Source organism: Gossypium hirsutum, chromosome A10 (assembly GCF_007990345.1).
Source record: "Gossypium hirsutum isolate 1008001.06 chromosome A10, Gossypium_hirsutum_v2.1, whole genome shotgun sequence".
NCBI classification, from domain to species: domain Eukaryota; kingdom Viridiplantae; phylum Streptophyta; class Magnoliopsida; order Malvales; family Malvaceae; genus Gossypium; species Gossypium hirsutum.
The window spans coordinates 108,969,117-108,989,925 of NC_053433.1; the positions used below are offsets into that span (position 1 = coordinate 108,969,117).

Consider the following 20,809-nt stretch of genomic DNA (forward strand, 5'->3'; position numbering starts at 1 on the left):
TAGAAGAAACTAAAACATGTACTGAGTTTTAATACACATGGTATGTCTCATCATCTAATTTGAGCAAAAGGTACTTGGGATATTTTGGACCACTCGGGTCCTCTATCCCTTTTGCACCGTTCTTCTAGCAATGCAGATCTCGAGCTCACTATGTGCAAAAGAGAAGCAAGCATGTCATTCCCCTGAAGAAATTTGAGGTTTGGGCAATTGCCGATGCTCAAGGACTCCAAAGAGGTAAGGTTATGAAAGCCATTGGAGGATAGGATTTCCAGCTTTGGGAAATTCACGATGTTGAGATGGGTGAGAGAGGAGAGTAGTGCCATTCCTATATCATCTTGTGGAAACGATACTACATCTGGACACCCATTTGATATCCATAAGGATTTAAGAGAGGTGAGCCTATGCAATCCCCACTCAATCATCGGCTTACAGATTTGGATCCTTCAATATTAAGTGATCTGAGATTGGTAAGAATATTAACCCCTTCTGGGAAGGATATTGTCACATTTCGACAATATTTTATTACTAGTTCTTCTAGAGAGTTGAGGTTGTGTACGCCCTCAGGTAGACCTTGTAGTAGTTCACAATTTGCAAGGAGGAGCACTTTGAGGTTTGTGAGGAGCAAACCATTGTCCGGAAAGCAAATCAAATTTGAACAGCTCCATATGTTTACGCTCTGGAGATGCTTGAGCTGGTTCGATCCTTGCGGTAGATCCTTAATCATATGACAACTAATGATATCAATAGATTCCAGACAAGAGTTATCTTGAACTTCTCGAGCAATGGACTCTAGCTTTGAACACCATTTTAGTTTAAGTTGCTTAAGCGTGGAGGGCAGCGAATTCTTGTTTATTCTCTTCAGAGATTCACAACTGTAAATCTCTAACTCTTGAAGAACACATGCATTGTTGGAGTTGACATTTTGATCTTCATCCAGCAACAAAAATTGCAAATTTTCGCAAAAATAAATACTTAGCACTTTCAAGTTCCAAGGCAAATTGCTCCTTTCAAGAGAAATCAATTTTGGGCAATCGTAAAGCTCTACCATCGTAAGTGATGAGAAGAAATGCAAGGTTGTTGACAGCTTTTCTAGCCTTCCAAACTTCTTTATCTTCATTTGCTCAATGTTGCAAGGGATCTTCAGCTGCATTAATTCTTCTACTTGCGGACATTTTCCAATACTCAAAACACCGATAGACATGGACTGAGTTAGCCATCCCCAATTGTTCTCTCGGAAAAAGCATAACTCCTCACAACAATCATCAATCTCAAGGGATTCCACTTTTATTGATTTTAACATCAAACATTCTATTGCACAACTAAACTTGGAAATACCTGAAAATAAGACTCTTTTTAATGAGCTATCTTCCGCAAAACCTTTGTACACTACCTTTTTGCACCTTTCAATTTTCAACTCCGAAAGCATTGGAAAGTTTTGAATTGGAATTATCAATTTCTCACAATCACTAACTGAAAGTTTCTCCAAAGAAGGAAGATGTTCCGGCATACTCCCCGACAACAATGGATATTTTCGAATAAGGAGCTCACGAAGTTTAGGGAATTTCCTAGCTTCCTCGTCAACTTCGCTCAAGTTCCAATTCCCCTATATAGGTATGTCTTCAAACCGTAAAATCTCCAATGAAGAAAATGCATTCTTCGTGTTTTCCCCAAAGAACTCTACTCCCACATTAGTTACACTTTTTGTTGGAGCTAAGTGCAACAAATAGCAAGGTTCAACAAAAAGCTTGCCGAGCAAGAATCGAGACTTGCGGCAGAAACAAAGAAGAAAAATGAAATAAATTTTAAGCAAAGCTAAAATAGAGAGTATATGGATGAAATCTTGATTGAATTCATTCATGTTTTTTTAAAATGGCATAAAGCCTATTTATACAAGCTTACAACTTGACAACTTAGTTGGAATACAACTAAGTTTCATCATTACATCCACTTAAAATAAATCACCACCTACTACACTAACAAACTTAGTTGGAATACAACTAAGTTACATCATTACATCCACTTAAAATAAATCACCACCTACTACACTAACAAACTTAGTTGGAATACAACTAAGTTACATCATTACATCCAAATAATAATAATAATAATAATAATAATAATAATAATAATAATAAAACATGTGATTGCTACATGCTAACCATTGCTTCAATACTCCTCCTTGGTTTGCATGGAGCAAACACCTAGCTTCCTTCTTAGACATTCGAACCTTGTGACATTAAGGGCTTTAGTCAAAATGTCTGCAAGTTGATCCTCAGAATTACAATGGATCAGCTTCACTTCCTGAGCTTGCTCCATTTCTCGAACAACATGCAACTTGATGCTGAAATGCTTTGTTCTTCCATGGAACACTGGATTTTTAGCAATTGCAACTGAAGATTGGTTGTCACAGAAGATCTCAGTAGCTTCCTTTTGATGCACTTTCAAATCAGCTAAGATTTTCCTTAGCCAAATGGCTTGGTTGACAGCACTTGCAGCTGCCACATATTCTGCTTCAGCAGTAGATTGAGCCACCAGACTTTGCTTCTTCGAGCTCCAGCAAAACATGGCTGAACCAAGGTTGAAAGCATACCCTGAGGTGCTTTTCATGTCATCTATCGAGCCAGCCCAGTCACTATCAGTGTAGCCAACCAGCTTCAGATTTCCTTCCTTGCTGTACTTTAAACCATAGCTCAAAGTGCCTTTGACATATCTAAGCACTCTCTTAGCAGCTTGTAAATGCTTTTTATTACAACAATGCAAGAACCTTGAGAGCAATCCTACAGCATACATTATGTCTGGTCTAGTGGCAGTTAAATATAACAGACAACCAACTAGACTTCTGTAGGTTGTTTCACAAACCTTCTCAAAATCACCTTGGCTCGATAGTTTTTCTCCAACAGCAACAGGTGTTTTAGTTGCTTTACTGTTTTGCATGGAGAACTTGGTCAAAATCTTTGTGGCAAAGTTTCTCTGACTTAGAAATATCCCATTTTGTGCTTGAGTCACCTCCATTCCAAGGAAATAAGACATTTCCCCTAGATCAGACATTTCAAATACTTCTTGCATCTTGGTCTTGAAATCGACCAGCACTGCTCGATCTCCTCCTGTCACCAGCAGGTCATCAACATATAGGGATACAATGAGCTGTGTTTGTGTCCCTTGCTTCTTGACATACAGTGTTGGCTCACTCTTGCTTCGATCGAATCCCAAATTAGTCAAGTAGCCATCGATTCTGCTGTACCAGGCCCTTGGAGCCTGTTTTAAGCCATATAGGGCCTTCTTCAGTTTGTAGACCATATGCTCTCTGCCAGCTATCTCAAACCCTTGTGGTTGTTCAACATAGATCTCTTCATCTAAGAAACCATTCAGAAAGGCTGATTTCACATCGAGTTGATGGATCTTCCACTCGAGCTGTGCTGCTAAGGCAATCAGTAATCTGATGGTGTCTAGCCTGGCCACTGGTGCAAAGGTCTCCAGGTAGTCCAGGCCATACCTCTGACTGAACCCCTTGACAACTAGCCTTGCTTTCAGTTTGTTCAAGGTACCATCAGCATTTTGCTTGGCTTTGTACACCCATTTCACCCCAATTATCTTCCTTTTGACTGGCCTTTCAACTAATTCCCAGGTCTGGTTCTTCTCAATCATGCTAATCTCCTCAGCCATTGCCTGCTTCCACTCTTGCTGAGCTTCAGCCTCTTCAAAATTGCTTGGTTCAGCTATGGCTACATGAGCTCTTTCATAAATCTCAGTCAATGGTCTTGTTCCTCTAACTGGTTCATCATCAATGTCCATTTCAGGAACATTTTGATCTGGCTCAGCTTGATCTGCTGCAAGTCCTTCTGAAACTTTCTCAGGTTCATGTTTTTCCCAGTTCCAACATGACTTTTCATCAAATACCACATCCCTACTGACTGACACTTTCTTTGTTGAAGGATCCAAGATCCTATAGCCCTTCTTAACAGTGCTGTAGCCCACCAAAATACCAGGTCGAGCCCTTTCAGACAATTTGTCCCTTTTGACAGCAGGTACATGAGCATAACAGATGCATCCAAAGACCTTCAGATGAGCCAGTGATGGCTTGAATCCAAACCAGGCTTCGAATGGAGTCTTCTGATCCAAGGCCTTGGTTGGAAGCCTATTTTGAATGTAGTTTGCAGTGTTAACTGCCTCTGCCCATAGTGCTTTAGGCAGATTCTTCTGAATCATCAAGCACCTGGCCATATCCATCAAACTCCTATTCTTCCTTTCACTTACACCATTTTGCTGAGGTGTATATGTGTTGGTAAGTTGATGTTTGATGCCTGCCTTATCACAGAAGGCTTGAAACTGAGCTGAGGTGTACTCAGTCCCATTATCAGACCTTATGGACTTCAGCTTGCAACCTGTTTCAGTCTCAGCAGCAGTCTTGAACTTCCAAAACACTGAGGCCGCCTCTGATTTCTGTTTTAGGAAGTAAAGCCAGCAATATCTTGAAAAATCATCAATGAACAGTATGAAGTACCTGTTTCCACTTAATGACTCAGTCCTCATAGGGCCACACACATCAGTGTGCACCAGTTGGAGTTTTTCAGAGGCTCTCCAGGCTTGATTCGAGGGAAATGAGAGTCTGGCCTGCTTTCCTAGCTGACACACTTCACACACATCATCATGATCCACTGAGTTGATGAAGTTTTCAGCCAAGTCCTCTCTGACCATTCGAGCCATCGATCTGAAGTTGGCATGTCCCAGTCTTTGATGCCAAAGCTTGGATTCATCTGATGTGACTGTGTAGGCAATGTTTGACTCCCTGGTCCAGTCAACTACAAAGCTCTTATTAGCCATAGGAACTGCCATCAGCTTGGATCCACTTGGATCATTGATTTGACATTGGTTGTCTTTGAACACAACAGAATAACCTTTCTCCAGCAACTGAGCTATGCTGAGCAGGTTTCTGTCAATTTCAGGCACCAAAAGCACATTTGAAATCACTTTGGCACCTGTGGGGGTGCATATCAGCACATCACCCTTGCCTTCAGCTTGAATAAAATGTCCATTTCCTATCTTGACTTTAGTTCTGCAGCTTCTGTCTAAAGACTTGAAGATTGCAGCATCAGGTGTCATGTGGTTGGTGCATCCACTGTCTAGAAGCCAACCAGATGAGAACTTTTCTTGAGCAGCTGAGCATAACACAGCAAAGACTTGCTCCTCTTGGTCACTGTCCTCCTTAGCTACTCGAGCCTCAGCTTTCATCTGTTGAAACTGACTCTGCCTTGATTTGGCCTTGCTCTTGCAGACTCTCTCAACATGACCCTTCTTTTTACAATGCTGACATACAGCATCTGGATTGAACCAGCATTTTTCTTTTGGATGACCAGCCCTTCTGCAGTGCTTGCAAGTCTGACCCTCTTTTCTTGCAACATCAGTCCTTGGCTTGTCTCTCCAGGCCTTCTTGCCTTTGTAGGCAGTGTTTGTTCTTGCCTGAAAGGCACCTTCTTGATGCTCCTCCAGTCTGCTTGCTCTTCTTTGCTCTTGAGCATATAAAGCATTGATCAACTCTGTCAGGGAGATGGTGTACAGGTCCCTTGAGTCCTCGAGAGATGAGATTTTTGCCTCATACCTCTCGGGCAGAGTTGCAATAACCTTCTCCACTATCCTAGCTTCCTTGAGCTGCTCTCCAAGGAGCCTAATGCTGTTAACCACAGCCATAATCCTGTCAGAGTACTGCTTGATAGTTTCTTCTTCCTTCATCTTCAAATTCTCGAAATCTCTCCTTAAGTTCAGCAACTGTTGCTGCCTTGTCCTCTCTGTCCCTTGAAACTCCTCTTGCAACTTGTCCCAGGCTTGTTTTGGTGATTCACAGGCCATAATCCTTGTGAAAATCACATCTGACACTGAGTTCTGGATGCAAGACATGGCTTTGTGCCTCTTGGTCCTCTCATCAGCATGCTGCCTGATTTGAGCTACTGTTGGATTGCCTCTAAGTGGCTCTGGTTCAACATCTGAGTTGACTACCTCCCACAGATCGAAAGCTTGTAGGTAGGTCTTCATTTTAACCACCCATATGTGGTAGCCTTCTCCATTGAAGACTTGAGGTGCAGCTGGTGAAAAGCTTGATGAAGCCATGAATTTGTATAACAGATCCCTTAAGAAATAGGCTCTTGATACCAATTGTTGGAGCTAAGTGCAACAAATAGCAAGGTTCAACAAAAAGCTTGCCGAGCAAGAATCGAGACTTGCGGCAGAAACAAAGAAGAAAAATGAAATAAATTTTAAGCAAAGCTAAAATAGAGAGTATATGGATGAAATCTTGATTGAATTCATTCATGTTTTTTTAAAATGGCATAAAGCCTATTTATACAAGCTTACAACTTGACAACTTAGTTGGAATACAACTAAGTTTCATTATTACATCCACTTAAAATAAATCACCACCTACTACACTAACAAACTTAGTTGGAATACAACTAAGTTACATCATTACATCCACTTAAAATAAATCACCACCTACTACACTAACAAACTTAGTTGGAATACAACTAAGTTACATCATTACATCCAAATAATAATAATAATAATAATAATAATAATAATAATAAAACATGTGATTGCTACATGCTAACCATTGCTTCAATACTTTTCAATCCCTTAATATGTACCTCTTTCAACAATGGAAATTTCCCAATTGATGGCAATGATAATAACTTTGGACAATCTTCAAGGCATAAAGATTGTAGATCATTGAAGGATGAATCTCCTACCCAATTTGCCAACATTGCACCACAATAGAAGGTGATGCTAAGCTCCTTAAGGTTTTTGGAAGGTTGAAGCCCATCAACACCTTTTTATCAACATATTGTCTTTCATTCTTAAAGTCCTTGCTCCACCTCAATTCTATCTTCTCGAGTCTTGACTTATCACATAATTTAGCCATCCAAGCATCTTGAGGCTCAAAAATATTCTGTAACCCTGAAATACTAAGTTTTCCCTTGAGATTTGACAAATCCTTTAACTCCCTTATTTGATATCCCTTATCTTCATCCAACACAAAATTGGATAGTGTTTGAAGATCAGCTAGTTTGCCAACGTTACTTGGTATGCCTTCTAATTTATTTGAACCAGTGATATCAAGATAACATAGGTTGACTAAGTTTTCCATCTCCAAAGGTAGCTTCTCAAGGTTTATGCAATTCTTTAATAAAAGGGTTTCTAAATTATAGAGGGTACTTATAGACTCGGGCAAACTTTTATTACTTGTCTAAGAAAAATCTAAGTACCTCAAGTGTTTCAAATTTCCCATAAAATCTGGTAACTCTTCAATCTTATACCCTCTCAAAGAAAGCACCCTTAACCATCTTAACTTTGGCAACAAACATTTTATAACATGATTGGTCACATAGCCTCCTATATATTTTAACAACCTTAATGGCAAAAATGTTCGTAAATGTTGCGCTTCACAAATGCCCTCAAATTTTTTGATGTCATCAAAAAGATTTTGCATGTAAGATAAGTGGCGAGCGTGCTTCGAAACTTTATGATTACCCTCCATCTTAAAGCATACTTCTCCAGCAATCGATTGAGCCAAGTCATTAATGAGATCATGCATAACATATCGAAAATTATCTCTGATGGACATTTGCAAAAGAGACCTTGACACTAGATCCTTGAAGTACTTTCGACCCAAATCATCAATGCATTGTTTATCTTGTGCTTCTTGTTGTAATCCTTGTGCCCTCCATAGCAAGATTATTTCTTCCTCGCTAAACTCATAGTCCTTGGGAAGAATGGAGCAATATGCAAAACATTGCTTCAAATGTGGAGGAAGATGATGGTAACTCAATTGTAGAGCTGGAATTATACCAGACTGATGTTCTGATAACTTCCATATCTCACTTTGTAATATATCTTCCCATGCATCAAGGTCAACATTAGTGCGCAATAGGCCACCAAGAGTTTTAGCAGCCAAAGGCAAACCATTGCACTTTGTCACTATTTTCTCAGCAACTTCTTTTAGGCTTGGATGTCGCCCAAAATCCCTTGCTCCTAATGCATGTTGAGCAAATAATGACATACAATCATCATCTGAAAAACCCCTAAAGAATGAGCATGGAAGGCACCCATTGTTGATGAAACACCATGGTTCCTTGTTGTCACAATGATTTTGCTTCCTCGAGTTCTTGTTAAAAAAAGAGATTGCAAGATGGTCCAGACATGATAATTTTCATTCCAGACATCATCTAAAACAATCAAGAATTTTTTCTCTGACAACACCTTCTTTGACTTTTCTTGAACTCTATTCAAATCATTATCATCGCATGGCTTGAAAGTGACTGATTGCAAGATTTCTTTAGTTATTCTCATAACATCAAAATCATCAGAAACACAAACCCATGCTTTGAGGTTAAAATGATTTTGAATGGAAGCATCATTGTAAACAAGCTGGGCAAGGGTTGTCTTACTGATCCCGCCTATTCCAACGATGGGAATCACAAAATTTGCTTCATTGTCACTCTTCAAGAGCAAATCAAGCATTGTTTGTTTGTCTTTATCTCTACCATGCATATGACTTTCAATCTCCATAGAAGTAGGCTGCAAGATTTCTTCTAGTCTTTTGGGTTTCTTGCAATCAATAATTTTAAATTACAACTGGTTTCTTTGAGGTTCCAAATCTTTCAATTTGGCAGTGATATCTTTTATCTTGGACATCATATCTCTATTAAACATAACAACAGTGAATGAATCAGGAATGAATTTGGGTCTCTTACTTGAGCAACCCCGACATTCCATCATCAAGTTGCGCCTGCCAATTTCGGTTGCAAACTCGTCCAAAACGTCTTCTACATCATACGCCAAGTTTTGAAGGTTGGTCAACCAGCTTTTCACGGACTTCTCTTTCACCTGTCTCTCTTCAGCATCATCAAGCACTGCACGAATCTCCTTCAGCTCCATGTCCAACTTATGGATCGCTTCTTGAACCTCTTTTCCAGTAGCGAATTGCAGGAGCTCAGACGAGGCTAACTTGTCAAGGAGAAAGTCGAAGACCTTGGAAACAACAACTTCTCGTATGACGGACAAGGTTTCAAACAATGACATGGTGGTTGTACTAAAAAACAAAGTAAATGAATACACGAATAAATTGGTAATGACATCAGTTCTTCTATATTTTCTACCTTTGTCATATCAATGCGATAGCCTTCGCCCTACTCACACAATAAATTAATAATAATTGCGAAAACACAATCGGAGTTATAAGGAACCCACAAAAGAACATTTGGTAGAGGTGATGATGTTTATATTTTTTTAATATTTTATAAAGTTTAATTTATATGTCTTCCAATTGATAGTATGTCCATGTTTTCCGTGTTGTAATATTTTATCATGTTTTTAATTATTTTTAATACAGTTTCGTCTCTGTTTTACTCATTGATTTTGTGGATCTTTTCTTTGAAACCAATTCTTAAAACTAATTGTAAATCTTGGTTGCATCTCCCCCAAGTTGGAAAATATTTTTTTTTGGAATTAAATTATAATTTTTATAATAATAAAAATGTAATTTTATCATTTTAATAATTTATATTTTTATAATTTTTAAAATATTAAATCAAAATTTTATCATTTTTAAGGGGGTTAAAGTGTAATTTTAACTTTTTTAATTTAAAATTTTAAAGAACCTAAATGAAAATTTTTTCATTTTAGGGGGGTCAGGGTCCCTGCCAACCTTTTTAGCTACGCCCCTGGTGGAGCCAGAAAATCTTTTTTGGGGGGTCAGAATTAAATTGTATATTTTTACGATAATAAAAATGCAATTTCATCATTATCTTTCAAAGATAGCTCGAGTTCGATGGTGCAAATTTTTTTTAAAAAAAAGAATGATATCAGTAATAAATTGTTAGAGGCAAAGAAGGATAATATTGTTGGCAAAGGTCAGGAATTTGGTGCTAAAATGATTGAAGTAAAAGTGGAAAAGTTCTTAATAAAGCACTTCAGGGCCGGGGCGATAAATTCAAGACCTCTGCTAATTTTCGAATTTCACTCTCGGATTTCATGAATTATATTGTTGAACTTATTAATCTTCAAATTGATACTGTTAGTGATTTAGATGCTCCTAAAAGGAATGAGAATGGTTTACAGGGATCCACTCTTTCTGATTAATAAGGTTTTGAAAAAAAAAATTCCTAGTAGTTTTATATGGATTATCTATATTTTTATGGAATTGTCAAGGATGCGCCAATGTTAAATTTCCGCGTATTTTTTGCAAGTATAATTTAGAACATAAGCCATATATTATCAGTCTTCTAGAAACAAGAGTTAGTGGCATAAAAGTTGATAATATTATTGCTAAATTAGGCATTCAATTTTCTCATCGTGTAGAAGCTGTTGGATTCTCAGGAGGAATTTGGATAGGTTGGAAAGATTCGGTTCGGGTTGAGGTGGTTCATAACCATCCCTAATTTATTTTGGTCAGAGTCTTCGACAGCTCTCAACAATACTCTATCTTTATCACTTTCGTGTACAGTAAACCTGATAGATAGAAACGAAAAATGCTTTGAAAAGGTCTATATGCTACTATTCTTATTGGAGGGACTCCCAGTTAGCTATTAGAGACTTTAATGCCATTTTATCTGACAGTGAGAAGAAAGGTGGAAGGGTCAAAGGGGTGAGGTGTTCGCTATTTGGGGAATTTATGGATACTACGGCTATGCATGATTTGAATTTTCGTGACCCTTCCTTTACTTGGCACAGAGGGGAGATTTTTGAGAGATTGGACATAGCTATTGGAAACAGAGCTTGGCTTAACGAATTTCCTAGAACAATAGTTACTCATCTCCCAACTCTTAAATCTGATCACAAACCACTTCTTCTTTCAATAAGACCAGAGCTTAGAATTTCCAAGGAGTGTCCATTTAGATTCCTAACTAGATGGTTGGAGCATCTAAGGTTTCCAGATTTTGTTAAGGATCAATGGGGGTTTCATGGAAATTTGGCTTTACTTTCTAATCTTTTTGTAAGGCTCAAGAAGTGAAATAAAACAGTTTATGGTCATTTAAACACTCACAAAGATAGTTGGTGAACAAAATCTCTAGTTTACAAAGGAAGTTGAAGGTTTCTAATTCTAGTTCACTCATTCATTCAGTGATAGAAATCCGTGAAGAGTTGGAAAATGTCCTCCACCATGAGAAACTTCTTTGGAAATAAAAATCCAAATGTGGGTGGTTGAATTTGGGGACCATAATACTAAGTTTATTTTATTATTATCGTACCCTACAAAGAAGGAAATATAATTGTATTGCTACTTTGAAAAATGAAAATGGTTCTTGGATTTATGATCATGAAGCCATTCAACTTAGAGCTATAAACTTTTTGCAAAAGTTGTATGGTGACCAACCTAGACTTATAGGTATGTTACCTCCTAACTTTTTCCCTATTCTGGATAATTGTGATTCTTGATTTTTAGGAAATGAGGCGTCAAATGATAAGATCAAAGTAGCCATTTTCGATATGGCACCGTTGAAGGCTCAAGAAAATAATAGTTTTTAGTCATTATTTTTCTAGAAGTTGTGGGACTTAATTGGTCCAGAGATTTATGAATGGGTAAAAAAGGTTTTTGTTAGGGATGTCCACTTTCCCCTTATCTTTTTATTCTCTGTATGAAATGGTTGGGACATAGTTTTCATCAAGCCATAAAAGGTGGCCTTTGGCGGCCTATTAGATTATCGAGATCTGGCCCATCCTTTTTATATCTTTTCTTTACAGACGATCTTGTCATTTTTGGTCATGCAGATGCTCAACAAATTTCGGTACTCAAAGATATTCTAGAGAGGTTTTGTAGGTATTCCGGGCATCAGATCAATACTCAGAAGACTGAAGTTTATTTCTCCAAATGAGTGACTGATACCATGGGGCTATAATTGAGTGAAACTCTTGGATTTCAAAGGGTTCACAATCTAGGTACATATTTGGGTGTTCCTGTCCTTCATGAAAGGATTTTGAGAAGTACTATATGTTTTATTGTTGATAAGATTCGTAAAAAATTGAATTGATGAGATGCTAAGAAGTTATTTGTAGCTGGTAGAGCTACATTGGGGTAATTAGTTTTGTTATTTGTTCCTAACTACTTCATGCAGTCTATGATGATTCCTAAAGGTTTGTGTGGTGAGATTGAACGTATTGTCAAGCAGTTCATTTGGGGTTCATCTAAAGGGTCATTAGAATATGTTGTTGGTTAACTGGGAGTCTGTTTGTCAACCTTGATCTTGTGGAGGACTTGGCATTAGACATTTGAAAGACCAGAATATTTTATTCATGATAAAGATAGGACACAACTTAGTCTCCAAAAAGGATGATTTATGGGTTCGAGTTATTAGGTCCAAATATGGTATGAAAAAGGCTTTACTTGATAGGATTTGGCGAGGAAATTGTTCCACTCTTTGGAGAGTTGTCTCAAAGGGTATGGCCCTTAATTCAAAAAAAATTATGTTGGTTAATTGGTAATGGCAGCAACATAGATGTTGAAGAGATCCGTAGATTCCGGATGTGGGCCCTTTGATTGATCATATTTTCGGCCATAGTAATATTAACTTAGATTACATGCTTAGTGGAATGATAAATGAGGAGATATCTTGGAATCTGGATCTTTTTCATATATGGTTGCTAGAAGGAATTGTTAGGCGTATTGTGAGTATTCCTCTACCTCACCCATCTGTAGGCCATGACAAGGTTTTTTGGACTATGAATTCAAATGGTATTTTCTCTTTAAAGAGTGCTTACTGGCATATTCGAGAAAGGAACTAGAGACCAAATGATATACAATGGAATCTTCCATGGAAATTTTAGGAACCCCAAAAAGTCAGATTCTTCTTATGGCTTGTTTTAAACCAGAAGCTGTTGACTAACACGGAGCATGTTAAGAAAGGGATAGGGTATGATAGCTCTTGTGATATATGTGGTAACCATTCTAAAGATATTTTGCATGTTACTAGAGACTGTCTGGTAGCTAAAGAAATCTGGATGCTAGCTCTTCCAAATGGAATTAGTGGGTGCTTCTTTGTTGGAGACCTTATCCAGTGGTTAAAGGCTAATTTGCAGAGTAATGCCTGATCAGTTGATAGTTAGGTAACTTGGTCATGTTTATTTGGCTTACTAACCTGGCAAATTTGGAAAAATCAAGATCTTTTTCTTTTACAGGGGGTTCATGAAATACAGGTGAGATAGTTAAAATTTCATATACATGGGAGAAATAATTTTTTTCTTTTCACAAGGAAGACGTATCTAGGCAGAAGGAACAAAATTTAGCACTCCAGACACCAAATAGCTGGATCAGCCTTTGCACCGATGGAGCGGTTCAATTTGCTTCTGAAAATGTTGCAGCGGCGGGAGTTATAAGAAATAGACATGAAGAGTAAATTATGGGGTACAACAAAAACTTGGGCAAGTGTTCAATTTTTTATGCTAAATTATGGGTATACTTGATGGTTTAACCCTCATCCAGAACATGAACTATGATGGTGTGAAAATTGAATTTGATAGTGTGAAAACGGTCAAAGCCATTCAGGATTCATCTCCGACAAGTTTGAACTTTGCTCCCATTAGATGTATTCAATACCTGTTGATGAACTTAAGATCTTAGGTCATTAATCATCTTCCTAGAGAACGTAACAAAACAATTGGCTGCTTGGCCAAAATGGCTTTGGTAACAAACCAATGATTGAAGAAGCATTTTGTAGTTAGTTTATTTATTTGCTTTACTTATGAAAAAAAATGGTACAAAAGTTCTTGAAATCTGATAAAAAAATCAATTAAGTCATTGAGCTTTCAAATATTAGTAAAAAGTTAAACACTTAAAAAAATATTTAAAAACTTTTTTATGTTTGAGATGATCTTGGACAATCATTTATTTAGGTTCATTTTAGACTTAAATTTTTTTAAATTATAAAAATTAAAAAAGATATTTTTAAAAAGAATATTAAAATTTATGAATATATTGAGTAAAACTCAAAAAGTTCAAAAATAAAAATTATAAAAAATCATTTAAAAATTTAAGTCCATGGACATTATGGTTGGCCAAATTCAATATGAATCTAGATAGTCATTTGTACAAATTTGTTTAGGATGATTTTTCTAAAATATATAAAATTGTACTAGTACCTTTTAGGTTATATAAAAATAAAAAAAAGATTTAGAGAAAAAATATATCTTTTTTATTATTAAATTTAAAAAAGTCTCAAATGTAAAAAATAATCAAATAATTTGAAGAATAAATAATTTAAAATTTATTAAATTAAAAAATTGGGAAAACTAAAAAAAAACTCAAGAATAACGTAAATATTGAAGAAGCTTCGAAAGATAAAAAAAAAAAAAAGACTAAGGGTTGGGGAAAATTAGAAAGTTCCAAATATGGAGATTGAACGTGTTGAGGAAGCTCATAAAAATCTAAAGTTAAAAGAAACTTTCAGAAATAAAAAATGAGGGTGTAATGTGTTGGTCAAGTTAAAGAAATCTAAAAATTGAAATGAGATCTTTTGAGTTGAAACCAAAAATGGAAAGAAAAAAAAAGTTAATAGTAAGAAATCTAAAAATAAAATGAGAAATATGAAATAAAAAATAATATGAGAAATTCTTAAAAGGAAATGAGATATAAAGGAATCTAAACAACGGGGAAAATTAATTTTTAAGGATTTGAGAAATGGTTTTTTTTTTTTTTATCTTTTCTCATATATTATACGAATTGTTAATGTGGATTTATTTTTTGTTAGACTTATAGAATGAAGTGAGTTCGGATTACTAGCAAGTGAATTAAGTTATGTGACGTGTGAACTACAAAATATGGGTGAGTTAAGAAGTGTCAGAATTTGTGCTCTAAGATGTTTTTCGATACTTAAATCAATATTTTAGCAGAGAGAAATAAAATTAAAAGTGATGATAGAGTAAAAATGTGTTTTTGTATATGGTCAGGTTGAAGCTTAACATTTATAATAGATTTACGGGCTGTCAAGATTTAAATATTACTTTATGATTCGTTGATGAAATTTTTCTTATTCTTTAACAATGTTGGCAGTACATTTATCATTTGTTTTTGTTAATTATGTAGAACCTTGTATTTATTGAAGAAAGACGAAACCATCATGTACCACTTGACACTATTTATGTTTTAAAAAATAAGCTATTGTTTTTGGGGCTTCCAGAGATCCAAGTCCATTTTATTTGGGTATTAGTTGTCTCTTCTTTAAACGAGTGGTTTGAAATGAATTTGCTTGTTTCAAGTATGCAGTTGTTACTGGGGCAAACAAGGTTGTTGGACTTGAAATATGTAAGCAATTAGCTCAAGATGGGATCATGGTGGTGTTAACTGCTAGAGATGAGAAAAGAGGTCTTGAAGCTCTTGAAAGTCTAAAATACTCTGTACTCTCGGATTATCTAATTTTTCACCAGTTCGATGTAGCAGACCTTGAAAGCATTGTTTCTCTGACAGATTTTGTGAAGAAACAATTTGGGAAGCTGGATTTCTTGGTATCAATTATCCAACTTACATGCCATAATTACCCGAACCCTAATTTTCTATGACAAGATTTTCTTAAAACATTCATCTTTTGCAGGTTAACAATGTTGGGATATTAGGTGCAACCTTTTCGATTGCTCCCGATACTAAGGTTTGTTGGCTAAACTACCTTTATAAAAGAAAGCATGTGTCACGACCTTACCTATTGGGTTATGAATACTTAATTGTCTTATTATTTTTCTTTAACTCAAAAGGAGATAGTGGTTAACAACTCTATGTTGGCATTAAAGGTCCATGATTCAAATTTTGATTATAACACCCCTCTCTCAATTTCAAATGTACCAAAAAAGAAATTATATTATTTAAGGAAAGTTTTCAAAAGCTAAGGCTCCGTTTGTTTGCCAGTAAAATATTTTCCGGAAAATGATTTCTGAAAAATAATTTACTTTTCTATAAATGATTTACTTTTCTGGTGTTTGGATGAATCTATGTAAAATATTTTCTGTTGTTTGGCAAATTTCCTGAAAATATTTTTCAGAAAAGCTATTTTTACATATATTAATAAATTTATATTTTAAATTATTTTTACATATATTACAATAATTTATTTATAAATAAATAAATCAAATTAAATATATAATAATACTCAATTATTGCATTGTTCATTCTTCATCTGGGTTTATTACATTGTTGCTCTGGATTTAGATAGAGCTTCATACTTCATCCAGATAAATTACTCAAAAACTTTAACAAATGTAAATTTATAAAGAGGAACAGAAAATCAGAAAGAAAACCATTTGTTTGACTATATAGAGCTAATAACTTATGCGTGAACTCGAATGTTGGATCACATAAACAACATTTTGCAAGAGAACAGAAAAGATACATGACAAATGCATTTAAATGGGAGCATGCATACCCATTTTACGCCAGTGCATGAAAACTTACCTAAACAATGCCCAGAACATTAATAAGCCTACACCTTGCAGAGGAAACAACAAATGCAAAGAAAGATTATAGCACTTCAATGGAATTTTCTCCACCAATGAAGATGGCTATTTCAAGCAAACAAATGACTCTGAGTTTTAATTGATTTGTGCATTCATGAAGCTAAGAAGAAGAGCACATATGAGTTTCTTGATGGACATTTTATAACTTTCAATAATTAGGTGATCAAAAAGATAATTTACTAATAATTGAATGATATTTTTTTAACTTTGCATAGTTAAGTAACCCAAAGGGAAAAAGCCATTGTTAAGTGGCCTCTACTATAATTTACCCAAAGATATATAAATACACTTGCAGCAATATTTCTTATTTCAATTTTTGAAATAGTTAAACTTTTAATTAAATTAATATTCGATTAAAGTAACATTTTTAACTTAAAAATGTTCTAATTTTTACCAGCAATCTTGGCTGTTCTTTCCTAAAGGAAAAAAAAGAAGAAGAAGAAAAGAAACCTAAGCAAAAATAAGTTACACGTAGTGTTGTTGTAAGTCAAATTTTACAGGCTATTCTCTGCCATTTATCATCCACCCCCCATTATAAGTATACAAGCTGTGTACATTAATGCATAGAAGTTAAAACCTCCAAAACATTAAGTTCTTGTCTCTGCCACATTATTACAAGTATTTGCATGTTTAGAACATAAATTAAGGCTGAAAGCTAATGGTTCTTAGAGCTAATGGTTCTTCTCTAGTTCTCTAGTTTCATTTTAGCTACTTCTTTCAGTAATACACTGGAGGATACAAGGAAGTAGAAATGAGAGCCGCGATCCCAGCATAGTCTAGCCTGAGCATGATATATGATAGGCGCTCAGAGTGGTTGCTAGCCAGAAACAGAACATTGCACCACCCAAGAAGGTAAAGAAAGGCCACCGTGTTATTGGTCTCACCATCAGGGGTGCTATTATGTTTGCCACATCCTCCTTCACACTTTGCTGCAATTAGAAAGAATAAAATGTATTAGTTGCATGAAGCTCCTACATGCATAGTGCAACCATTGGTATTAAAAGAACAGGTATCATTACGTCATAGAAAACCACTGTAATAAGACAATGAAACAAAATAAAAAGAAGAAATCAAAGAATTAGAATAAAATATCTGATTGATTCTTTTCATTCACAAAAAACCACTTTTCTGATAGAGCTAAGGGCTGCTTATATAGTGAAGCTTAAGCCTTCTCAACTGCTCATACCAGCTTTACAACCTCTTTAACCCTGCAACTAACAGTAACTAACAATATTACTGCTATCACCACTTAACTTTCCAAAATTATTAAGGATAACAATTTCCAAGGAGACAAGATAAGACATGAAATGTTCATGCATACACATTTATCTTAAAACTGTATCCACTATGGATCCATAAGGTTAAAACTGGCAGCTGCAAAAAATGTTACAGGATTCAAGCACCGCTACCCTCTCATTTTTCAGACTCTGAAGTGTACTCCCAGTAAGATCCTATTAACATGAATATACTAAAAGAAACTTTTGACCTATCACAATCGTGGCAGTTGATTTCCCATTGCAAGGACGCTAGCAAAATAAACTACATACTTCGTATTTAAAGTTCCACATATTGTGTTCAAAACATTGTAAGTTAAAGAGAAAAAAATTTGCAAGACAGACATGTACCATATTGGTTGTTATATGCTTAAAGAAGATTTCCCTGGATAACAATACTAAGCTTTCCATGGTTTTTGCTTATTAGAGAAGCCTTTATTGAATCATGTCAACACAGTAGATATCAACTTTATAACTTAGCACCTATGGCTATAATCATAAGCCTTCAATTGTTTATAAAGATTCTTGAGTAAAAATTTTCAGTCTTTATGGATTCTCTGCCTCAGAAACAAGATTCAGTGTTGTCAGGGCATGCGCCTAGGCACACTTGAGCTGTGCGCCTTAGCACTAGACAACAGAAGTGCCTCAAACCCTTCCAGGCAATGCCCATTTAACCAGGCACACACCTTTTTTGCAAGGCAAAAGGAATAAAAAGCATCCGCCTTATATAAGTTCTCTTTAATTTAATTTAATTTTCACTTTTTTCATTAGATATACCTTTACCAATAAGAAAAGGGTTAGTATTAAACTCTATCCTTATCAAAATTCGTGTATTAAACAATAGACATGAACCATAAGTATATCATGTATATTGACCAATAAAAGAATTGCATGTTCTGTAGATATAGATCACACTTTAGAGTTTATTATATATCTTATGCTATATATATAGACACAGAAAAACGCACAGATATACATATTGCACTTCACTTCACTCAAGCTACTGCTTTTTTTTTACACCTTGCACCTGAGGCTATAAGGGACAAGAGTAGCCCCTTCCCCAGTAAGGCAGCAACCCAACTATTCCTTTCTTACCTGGAGGCTTTTCTTATTCTAAAATTAATGATATTCACTAACCCATAAAATCCAGAGTCCTCTATTACAGAATAATTTAAGGCTTTCTTCATTTCTTTAATTCACCACCAGAAATCCAATTAATGGGATATCAGAAACCCAAAACCTTTCTCTACTGCTCGCAGAAACTTAAACATGTATTTCACGAAATTTGGCTCAAACATAAACCCAACATAAAAATCTGAAATGATATTGTAGCGACAGAAGCTATAATTGACATACTTGCATATTATCTTTATAGTGTTCAAGTATCAAAACTGATATGAAGTACAGTCAACTTCAAAGAAGATAGAGGCAACCATTTCCTAACATTGATGAAAAAAACCACACCAAAACCTTGAATCGACAGAATTTACCCAAACCCAGAAAAAGAGCTTTAAAAAGAACAAGAAGAAAATGTGGACAAGTAAAGAACAAGAAAAAAAAAGCTTTAAAAAGAAGATGCCATACCTTAAGTCAAGACCTTGCGAAGAGGAATGAGATTTGCCTGAGAAAGAGAGAAAGAGAGGAATGAGATTGGCCTTTGCCTGAGAAAGAGAGAAAGGGAGGAATGAGATTTGCAGAAAGAGAGAGAGAGAAAGAAGATGAAGAACGGAAGGAAGGGAGAAGGACTTTTACCTGGACAAGAAGGAGATGGAAAATGTCTTACACAAAAAAAATCTGTAAGACATTTTCCCAAAAACGAATGAGATTTTACCCGTGTGTTGGAAAATATTTTCCAACTGTAAAATGTTTTCTTGCAACCAAACACCGTGAAAGCAGGAAAATGTTTTCTGGAAAACCAGATCCTTGCAAACAAACAGAGCCTAAGATTCACTCCATTACTTTTTCATCTATATGAAAAAATAATGGAGTGTACTTCACATATTCAAATCTAATGTATAGCGCAATATAGGTAGAGGTTCATCTTATAGGTATTCAAAGAAACAATAAAGACACAGTCGGATGGGATTGTGTCATGATAGCTTGTTACAAATGTAGGTAAATTCGCATGATATATGGAGTAAAGCGACTGATGACAAATACGAGTTAGCCGAAGAATGCCTAAAAATGAACTACTATGGCGCTAAAAGAACTGCCGAAGCACTTAATCCATTGCTGCAACTATCCGACTTACCAAGGATCGTAAACGTTTCCTCCTCAAAAGTCATGCTGAAGGTAGAATCCCGAGTTCCCGAGTTACTGTAAAATCCCAATTCAGATCATAAGCTTCAAAAATGGTTGATGGAAAAGTTTCTTTGTTACAGGGTAAAGGTGAAAAGCTTAAAGGAGTGTTAACAGGTGTTACAACAGACGAGAAACTGAATGACTTAATAACCGAGTATCTAAAAGATTTTAAGGAGGGCTTACATGGAAGTAAAGGATGGCCAACCTTTATCTCTGCCTATACTGTCTCAAAAGTAGCACTTAATGCCTACACTAGGATTTTGGCAAACAAGTACCCAGATTTCTGCATCAACTCTGTTTGCCCTGTATATGCCAAAACTGATATAAACCTCAACACTGGTACAATAACTGCTGAAGAAGGTGCTGTGACTCCTGTTAAGTTGGCATTGTTGCCTAAAGGTAGCCCTTCAGGCCTCTTTTTTGTGAACGGTAAGCCTGCAACTCCGGAACCTTGATGATCGACACCAGGACGACGGTAAAATGAAAATGGACAACAAATCTGGTTGCGAAATGCAAATTCGTTCTGTAAATTCCCACTTTATGTGTGGTTTAATTAGTTACTTGTTCACGTTATATCTGAAATTTTCTGTTATAAGTTGCAATATATGGCAATTTTAGTTTTAGTTTATCCATCAAAATACTTAGTTTTACCACAAAGATGGTTGCTTTTAATGGGAGTTGATTTTTCATGAAGAACTTTCTGCCTCGAAACTGACATTGTTGCCCACAGATGCCGGTTTCCTGAGGGTGTT

The 20,809-nt window shown here is 35.9% G+C and overlaps 2 protein-coding genes, 1 long non-coding RNA gene and 1 pseudogene across 6 annotated transcripts; all 4 read right to left on the reverse strand.

Moving 5' to 3' along the window:
- Positions 1–418: 418 nt before the first annotated feature.
- Positions 419–7,135, reverse strand: LOC107895397 (putative disease resistance protein At3g14460). Its single transcript, XM_041078596.1, has 3 exons — positions 6,751–7,135; positions 6,636–6,691; positions 419–1,603 (listed from the first exon to the last, which is right to left on the reverse strand). Exons 1-3 carry the CDS (start codon positions 7,133–7,135, stop codon positions 419–421), a joined length of 1,626 nt encoding a protein of 541 aa, XP_040934530.1.
- Positions 7,136–7,234: 99 nt separating this feature from the next.
- Positions 7,235–8,571, reverse strand: LOC121208093 (putative disease resistance RPP13-like protein 1; annotated as a pseudogene).
- Positions 8,572–8,616: 45 nt separating this feature from the next.
- Positions 8,617–9,069, reverse strand: LOC107895398 (putative disease resistance RPP13-like protein 1). The gene has a single exon (XM_016820686.1). It carries the CDS (start codon positions 9,067–9,069, stop codon positions 8,617–8,619), a length of 453 nt encoding a protein of 150 aa, XP_016676175.1.
- Positions 9,070–16,959: 7,890 nt separating this feature from the next.
- Positions 16,960–20,738, reverse strand: LOC121207668 (uncharacterized). 4 transcript variants are annotated; one of them, XR_005902793.1, is made up of 5 exons: positions 20,241–20,714; positions 20,008–20,072; positions 19,509–19,550; positions 19,341–19,417; positions 16,960–17,411 (listed from the first exon to the last, which is right to left on the reverse strand). It is a non-coding gene; the product is annotated as an uncharacterized lncRNA (long non-coding RNA). The 4 variants fall into 4 exon arrangements; XR_005902791.1 differs by lacking the exon at positions 19,509–19,550 and having other exon boundaries at positions 19,341–19,377; positions 20,241–20,738; XR_005902794.1 differs by having other exon boundaries at positions 19,509–20,072; positions 20,241–20,733.
- Positions 20,739–20,809: the final 71 nt, after the last annotated feature.

Excerpts from the sequence above, each read along its gene's own strand:
- LOC107895398 (XM_016820686.1), bottom strand. The coding sequence starts at position 9,069 with ATGTCATTGTTTGAAACCTTGTCCGTCATACGAGAAGTTGTTGTTTCC.
- LOC107895397 (XM_041078596.1), bottom strand. The coding sequence starts at position 7,135 with ATGGAAAACTTAGTCAACCTATGTTATCTTGATATCACTGGTTCAAAT. Across the intron at positions 6,692-6,750 it reads ACCTTCTATTGTGGTGCAAT|ATTGTCCAAAGTTATTATCA; the intron begins GTTGGCAAATTG and ends TATGCCTTGAAG. Across the intron at positions 1,604-6,635 it reads AATTTCCATTGTTGAAAGAG|GGGAATTGGAACTTGAGCGA; the intron begins GTACATATTAAG and ends ATACCTATATAG.